Below are 8,452 nucleotides of genomic sequence, written 5' to 3' on the forward strand. Positions count from 1 at the left end.
AGCAAAGGGTCTGAATACTTATGACCATGTGATATTTCAGTTTTTCTTTTTTAATAAATCTGCAAAAATGTCAAAACTTCTGTGTTTTTCTGTCAATATGGGGTGCTGTGTGTACATTAATGAGGAAAAAAATGAACTTAAATGATTTTAGCATATGGCTGCAATATAACAAAGAGTGAAAAATTTAAGGGGGTCTGAATACTTTCCATACCCACTGTATGTAGCTCTCCTGTGATTATGTGGTAGTGATTAGGGAACCACACATCCAAACTGTCAAAGTTCCAGCCAGATGGGAACTCACTTCTTTTAACAGAAAAATGCAGAAGGGCAAATCCAAAAGCCTACAAACCGGTAGTTGCAAAGCCAGCAGCTTACAAAACAAACTGCTGTACATGGTCATGTAATGCCCCTTTTTGAGTAACATAAGCATAGAATAGATAACACCCCAGTCATGTCGGAGGACACCTGTCTTCTTGCCATTTGATCAAACATAAGATCAAAATTATATAGAATACATGGTACCAACTAAACAGTGGTGGAAAATGTGGTTAGAAGGTTAGTTAAGTGTGTATAAAGTATATTTATTTATTTTCAACCTCCATTTTCCAAGCACACAAGTTTATGAATGAAAATGATTGAACTTTCGTTTATTGAGAAATTAAACTGGTCTCTTCAAACAATCGCTGTGACACAGTTGTCTCTGACAGGTAATTTGGATTTAATAATAGTCTGGCATTCAGACTTGGCAGACAGCAGTTAGAGCAACATGGATGAATTCCAAATAAGGCTTCTGTAGCAAATAAAGGTAAAAATCTGTTTTACTTGATGAGAAGTTCAGATTATGACATGAGCATAATGCAGAGATCAAGCATCACCAAATCACAGCAGCAAGCATCTGTAACAATAACTGGAATTTAGCCTCAGTATCTGTACTATCTTTTACTTTGCTGACGTAGTAATGATGATGATGAAAACAATGAACAGGATGCAACCCAGGACAGTTGCTGCAATGTTGAGGTTGCGGGCAGTTGAGCCATAACCTTGGGCACCTTGCAGATCTCCAGCCATCTTCCGGTCTCTGGACTGAAGGGACAAAAGCAGAAATCATAATCTCCAGCAAAACTTTCGATATAGTTTCATGTGGCAGATTAAGTTTCTTTCTCTCTTTAACATTTATTCTCCCATTCTGACATGCAGTTTTGATTGAATAGTCATTTTAGCTCTGAATGCAACATCGTTTAGGATACCAGGTCAAATGGTTTGGTAGGCACGAAGACGATGACTAGGAGGTGATTGCGAACAGAACGTGAGATGCAGTGCAGTTGTTTATGAGCAGTTTTTCTTCCATGGAAAATATAGTGATCTCACATTTGGTAGACTGCCCTGCTGTTTACATGAAAAATCTAACTCTCTACTGTAAATATTATAGGATGATTTTATAAATATCTACACAATCTGAACCTTAGCAGAAAATTTAACCAGAAGCGTGTTCTCCAAAACTGTGCCCTCAATCTACAGCTTATAAAATGCATTAACATGACAAAACATGTCAGATATTCTGAATCAAAATATTACCTGTATATTGAAATACTTCTTTGCAGTGCTTATCTAAATGCATAACCCACATTAATCGCAGTGTTTGCAATTTTCCAAGCTTGCTGTTGGATTTCTATGCTAAATTTTAGATTCAGGAGCTCTCCACAAAGATGGGGCAGTACAGCGGAAACAAAAGCAGAACTTGACAAATAACATGTTAAGTTTATCTATTAGAAAAGGCCTAAAATCTTATGTAGTGGGGATCAGGTTAGATTGGCAGATCTTAATAAAGTGGGGGGAAAAAAAACTCTTGTTAAATATATGTTGCATGAATAATTTACAAGCAATACAGAACTGTTGCACAAAAACTTACTTTGATAGAGTAGATAAGAGCCGCTAGTCCAAGGCAGAAAGGGTTTGAGTAGACAAAGCAGCAGAGGGACCAGATGATGTGGTCTTTGGGGGGATCAGTGCTGATGCTCACAGTGGTGTACTGAACCCTTGTCGATGTTGCAGGTTGTCCAGTGAACCCATCGTTCCTCCCCATCTGCGCTGGGACACTTTCAGCCTGGTAACCTGGAGGATTCATCGCCCTCAGCTCGACTGTAGTTTAGAATGAAGAAATGTGCTGAAGTCTCACGCATGTGTTGATTTCCTTTGGAATATTTTGGGGTTATACTTACCAGCAGCCAATGAAACAAATGCCACATGAACAACCCAGTGTGATTACACAACATGCATGCAGTAGATGGCTTTTTGTCTTTTAAAAGAAGTCTTGAGTAATTTGCAGGTTTAATTCAGAAACAGAAATGCTGTTAAACAGGACATTGAACAGTTTCCATTAATGACATTTCTAAAAGTAAACCTAAGGGACAAAAAGAAAAACTGCTGCCAGATGTATAAATTGGTTCTTTGTTATATTTTGAGCCATTTTAGAGGCTGGTGAGATTGCGATGACCAACACCTGGCATCCAGAAATCAACCAGTATTTAAGAACTTAAACAAATTAACTGATTAGTTGACTTAAGGAAATTAATTGGCATCAAGTTGGAAAAGTAATTGTTTTTGAATTTTTTTTTTTTTTTTTTTTTTTCTTGCTCCCGCTCCCATGTGCATATTAGCTAATCTTCTAAGTTTTCTGTGATAGTAAACTCAATGTCTCTGTACGCTTGACAGCTGTTCAGGCAAAACAAGTATTTCCCTGAGCTCCAGGGAACTGTACTGGGAATGTTCCTTTATTTTACACACTGAACAATCGATTGATTATTAAAAAAAATAATTGTCAAACCTTTTGAGAATAAAAATAATTGTTGGTTGGAACCAATGCTTCTATGGAATTCTACTAGTCCCCAGTGTCACCAGAGAGGCTCTGTGGAATCGGCATGAAATTTTGTTTCCCAGAGGATGAATGATGGTGCTGTAGTGGCTAAAAACAAATGTTTGGAGACGTTTGTGCATGGGGCCCGTGGGAACTAGTAGCTTGTTCAAGCAGGAACATTCTGGTTAGTGTCCTCTTTGTTTAGTTTATGGGTTCATCTTGTGAATGAACATCTAGAGAGCAGCTTCCCTTAAGTGGGAGGCTGAAGAACTGGGGTTGAGAAATGACGTAAGAGCCAGAAAGAACGTGAACATTATGAGGGGCATTAAAAAACAAACAAAAAAACAAAAACTAATGAATCAGACATTAAGGGCACACACAGAAGACGGACGGAATAGGGGAAAGCGGGGAGACGGGACCGACCTGACTTGAATGACTGGACTGTATGACCAAAAATGACTGACTCTGTGGCAATCTTCTTATCCAATACTTTTATTTATTTCTCTGCAGAGATGGTGATTCTATCCCCTATCTTTCAGATGATTGAACTGCCTTTCAAATTATTGAACTTAGAATTATTGTAATAACAAATAATCATTGGAATGATTTGCCTGAACCAATTTAGTTCACATCAGACCTCGGCAACCACAATGCCTTGACTTCCCTACTTAATACTTTGGTCTATGACTAAATACCTACAAACATGACAACATCGCACTGCAACTGCAGTGGATTTACCGTTCTGACATTAGCGTTTCAGGAAGCAGGGATATTGCTTTAGCGTTGTGCCATGTCCCAGCCCCATACCACATTCTGACTCAAAGCACTTTTGTGTATGTGGTGTGTTCACACTAACAAAATGAATCAGTCATTATGTATATTTGATTTTGTCAATTTAAACTTTGAGTTGCTCAAAGGTAAATTAAGTAAATAAATGAATTGTGGGAAGTGGCCAACGGTTCCAAAAAAAAAAAAAAAAAAAAGGCATCTTTGAAAACGAATTCTCTTAATGTGAAAAGATTGTTTAATTTTTTTATTTTTTTACTGCTCAGAGTACTAGTGTAGATGGTTAATAGAATAATACATTTTATTTGTACTTATCTTAGTTTTTGCTTTTGTTTTTAGGGTGATGATGTAGATACATCTGTATACAACTGGACCAAAGAGCCTAAAACAGAGGTAAGTTGATGTTGGGTAGTTCAGAACCTGATGGATGTTTTACAGGAGCGTAGATTCAAACGCTTAAAGGCCAGCAGATAACCCAATGTATTACAAAACAAGCAGGCCAGGTCATGAACAGAAAACTCTGCTGTTTTAGCAGGAAGCCATATTACAGGAAAGTGGTTTTAATCTGTTTCACTTCACATGTAGCATTAAAATATCCACATGTGCTCAAGCAGAGGAAATTACAAATGAGATAAATGAATGAATACAAATTACAACAGGAAAATTAATACAGGCACTGAATACACATCTAATCTGAAACAGTTTCACAACTTGAACGTTAAAAAAATCTGTTGCATTCGGATCAAGAACACGAGTTTCTACATACACAATAGCAGGTTAATGATATTCTGAAATGTTTCAGGATCTTTGGAGAGTAGTCTGAATATCTGTCTCACCGAAGTTCATTTTTAGGATGTCATGTCACTTTCAGCCTGTGACCACAAACTCCGTCAGATTCCGTAATATGCTGTTTATCCCCAAAGAAACCATGGGTCATTTAACGGGAAAGTGTAACAGGCCTGTTAGTATTCTAAGCCTTATCTTATCCGGATTCATTTGTAGAGCCTGGACCAGTACAGAAATTTCCTGTATATGTATTCATTTTATGCCTGACAAGATGCAGTGTTTCTATTTTCTCAGAGATGTCCACTGTACTCTACACCGGAATCTGTCTGGGCGCCAAGTATTAAAATAGGTATCAAAATAGGGTGAATAAGAACGTGTAGTGAAATCAATGACAAAGTTTTCCAAAACCAAGCAGAAATTCATTAGGTTAAAGTCAGCTGTATTGTCTGTACAAACAAAACAGGCACAGAAGAGATTTAGTAAAAGAATTTCATATCTTGAAACTTGCTTTTCATGAATTACACATCTGATGAGAAATGCAGAAGGTGAAGTTTGCCATTTCTGCTAGTTTTTCTAATTGTGACCACTACCTATACTGAAAACAAAAACACCACCAAAGCAACAAGCCAGTTCTACACAACAAAACCAGGTGGTATTTTACCAGCCTGAACCAACCTAAAAAAATCAGACACTGTATATTTTGGGCATGACATTCCTTAGAATTATTTGAATGTTTAAAATCTATTTCAGTAAGTATTACTTTCAGTAAGTATTTCAGTCTTAGCACTGGCAATTGGTAAATTGAGTCTAATCTTTATACTGATAGTAAAATGAGGTTAAAGAGCCCATGGCATGCTTTTCCTTGTTTTCTGACTTATCTATAATGTTACAACAGTGAATTATCATCTTAGGTGAGAGAGAGAAAAAAAAAAAAAAAAAAAAAAGATTTCCTTGAATATTGTTTATCCCCAGGCCGTTGCACGTTCATGTGAGTTTGCCTGACATCCACCGGTGTCATTGTAAAAGCTGAATTTTTCGACTGCGTCTGGTTTTGTGGATATATTTTACCCCCTGCTGCACTGTGATCAGTGGATGTGGAGAAAAATACAGGGCCTGAGGTTACTGCATGTCCAGGAAGCAGTCGGCCAGTTTAACACCCTGGTGCGGTGAATGATCAGCGCTGGATTCCCCCAGAACACAGTACCTGTTTGTTTTGACTGCTTGAGGCCAGTGTGTCTGTCATGTGATGTGTTGCAGGTTAACAAGTGGATTAACGACCCATGATGTTATTGTTGGCGCTACATTACCTGTTGGAATTAATTTCACTAGTTTGGGACTATGTGGTCGTGTGGGGGAGGACGTAGTGACCACCGGTTCGATTTACTGAGGTTGGAGCTGCTTGGGAGTGAAGTTTCTACTACTCAGTGGGACTTAAACGGTACGTTTAAAAAAACAAAACAAAAAAAAAAAAAACAAACACGGTGCATGTCTGTTAATGCCTTGTCTCTGTAATGTTAGAATTGTTGTAAGGCTGGAGAAGTTACAGTACATCTGCATTATGCCAGTTAAAATATGGGGTTTCTCAACTACCCGCTTTGTTTAGAGCAGGGGTGTCGATATCAAATCACACAAGGGCCTGAAAATTAAACCACAATCACAGTTGCGGGCCAAACAGCTCTGAAAATGTATTGTTCATTGTCAAACTGACAATGATTTAACCAGAAATATGAACTTTAACAGACGGCAACAACTTTTTCCTCAATAAAATAAATTAGACAATTTCAATTCAACATATTTTTTCCTCAACAATAACAACAAGCCAGCATAATGTTTGCTGTAGCTTTTTTGCATATTTCCTGCTGCAACTGCAGTCTGTCTTTTAATTGACAAATTGTTGTTTTTCTTGAAGGCTAAATTAGCATACTTAGCTCCGTGTTTGGTCTCAAAATGCCAACGCATGTTGTAGTACACCACCAACGCCTCATGACACACGAAACACACGGGTTTTGTCCTTGAAGCAGAAACATATATTCACTTTCCCACCTTTCGTTAAACTGCCTTCCTTCTGCATCAACCTTTCTCTTCTTGGACATTTTGGGATTAATTGTTGGTATTTCTCATTTCCCCTTGTCGGGAAGTTGCTGGTTAAATGTGGAAGGCTAAACACTGCCGTCCAGTGGTGGGATGCCAATACTTCGCGGCTCCCAAAATCAACATGCATTGTGGGTGATGTAGTTTATGGTCAGTGTACATTTTTAATTGGTATAGACTTTTATTTTAAGACAACCATACGCATTTTAAGCTTTTGAGGGCCACATAAAATGATTCGGCCGTTGTTTACTTATCTATGGAGGAGATATTCATATTAATTAATGCTGTTGTGGTTCGTTGTGCTGTCCACTTTCCTATTCTGGCTTGACTATGTCATGTAGTATTTTAGGTATTGTCATTGTTGAAAATATAGCTCATTTGTCAGTGTTTGCTTCCCCCCCCCCCCCCAAACTCTGTTTCATGTAGTGCCCCCCTAGTTGGTTGCGGTTATAATGTTTGGGGGAACAGATTTCAACAACGCCAGCAACAGGAGCTGTGTGCATTCACAAACTATCCTCTCATATTTAGGAAGAGACTTTATTGTTCTGAAATAATTACACTATTTGGCGTTATGATGGATGCAAAGCTAATCTTGAGGTACTCACAATTAAACAATAAATTGCTGGAAATGAGCATGCCATGGGCACTTTAAGTGCATTTGTTCTCAGAGATGGAAGTTTAAGGCATCACATCTTGGAGGATGCAGCAATGGCAGAGGCTCCTGAACGGCTGTAAACATGCACAGTTGTGTTCTGAGAAAGAAAGTGGGAGAGAGACAGAAAGACGGCATTAGCTATTTAAATGTACAGAATCTTCACAGCATAGAGAACAATTAGATGTCGTACAGTATACTGACAACAGAAACAAAGCAACGCTTATTTTTAAACTTGTCTTTTGGAACCGAAAAGAGATGCTACAAACATATCGTCTACGGAATACACAGTACTCAGTTTGGGTTTAAAATGTTTTAGGATGAAGCTGTTGAATATTTTTGTAGTACCTCTTTTCAGCGTTGCGCTCTGTAGACAGTCCCTGTACAGCCATCTCACAGCCAGCTGAGCATATGCTAGGTTGTAGCTTACGCATTAGGTTGTAGCTTGTCTGAATGCCTTACTACAGTAAAGAGGCGTTGTTTGTGTTTGCAACAATTTTCTAGGAGAAACGGTGTGTTATCTGACAAATGCAGAAGTGCCAATATTTTTGGCCATGACTGTACATGGCAACTACATTTACCTTCTTGGCCTCTGCATTGTACTTGTTGAGAAGGGTCTGAACCTTGTTTCCGTAGTCTGGATGGACAGCATTCAGGTTCTCAACCTGCAGGAAGAAATGAGATTTACAGGTCCTAAAAACATAATTCTTACAGTATATAAACTATTGTCTGCCAAAGCTAGAGCCAGTTTGTTTCTTTGCATCAGAGATTTCTGCATTTCATTTTATGCATCTGCCCCTGCAATAGCTACGGCCGGGGGTGCTGTGTGATTTCTAAGGAACGCCTTAAGAGAATTTCTTCAAATGTCCACTTGGGTTCAAGGATAAACTGAAATTTTGGTGCTTAAAGTCAGTGACCTCATGTCTGTCCATTCCTGTGAATTTGACTGGTTGGCAGAGGCATGTACAGTGAGGAACAAAAGTATTTGAACACCCTGCGATTTTGCAAGTTCTCCCACTTAGAAATCATGGAGGGGTCTGAAATTCACATTGTAGGTGCATTCCCACTCTGAGAGACAGAATTTTAAAAAAAAATTCAGGAAATCACATTGTATGATTTTTAAAGAATTTATTTGTCTTGCACTGCTGAACATAAGTATTTGAACACCTGAGAAAATCTGTGTTAATATTTGGTACAGAAACCTTTGTTTGCAATTACAGAGGTCAAACGTTTCCTGTAGTTCTTGACCAGGTTTGCACACACTGCAACAGGGATTTTGGCCC

General features: G+C 38.4%; 2 protein-coding genes across 2 annotated transcripts in view; both read right to left on the reverse strand.

Moving 5' to 3' along the window:
- Nucleotides 1-410: 410 nt before the first annotated feature.
- LOC109974170 (dispanin subfamily A member 2b-like) lies at nt 411-2,295 on the reverse strand. The gene is made up of 3 exons (XM_020624226.1): nt 2,220-2,295; nt 1,910-2,139; nt 411-1,083 (listed from the first exon to the last, which is right to left on the reverse strand). The coding sequence occupies exons 2-3, from the start codon at nt 2,123-2,125 to the stop codon at nt 940-942; spliced, it is 360 nt and encodes a 119-aa protein (XP_020479882.1). The 5' UTR covers nt 2,126-2,139; nt 2,220-2,295; the 3' UTR covers nt 411-939.
- Nucleotides 2,296-6,117: 3,822 nt separating this feature from the next.
- The window catches only part of cat (catalase), an 18,610-nt gene continuing 16,275 nt past the window's right edge, over nt 6,118-8,452 (reverse strand). Inside the window, exons 12-13 of the mRNA XM_020624985.1 lie at nt 7,751-7,834; nt 6,118-7,269 (exon numbers count right to left, since the gene is read on the reverse strand). Coding sequence (XP_020480641.1) covers nt 7,204-7,269; nt 7,751-7,834 — 150 coding nt within the window. The 3' untranslated portion in view covers nt 6,118-7,203. The remainder of the gene's footprint in view (nt 7,270-7,750; nt 7,835-8,452) is intronic.

Source organism: Monopterus albus, unplaced genomic scaffold (genome assembly GCF_001952655.1).
Source record: "Monopterus albus unplaced genomic scaffold, M_albus_1.0 scaffold7.1, whole genome shotgun sequence".
NCBI classification, from domain to species: Eukaryota; Metazoa; Chordata; class Actinopteri; order Synbranchiformes; family Synbranchidae; genus Monopterus; species Monopterus albus.

Bases quoted from the DNA above. Each gene is read 5' to 3' on its own strand.
- LOC109974170 (XM_020624226.1), bottom strand. From the start codon at position 2,125: ATGAATCCTCCAGGTTACCAGGCTGAAAGTGTCCCAGCGCAGATGGGG. The intron at 1,084-1,909 runs GTAAGTTTTTGT...TTGTCCCTTCAG, and splicing joins CTCTTATCTACTCTATCAAA to TCCAGAGACCGGAAGATGGC.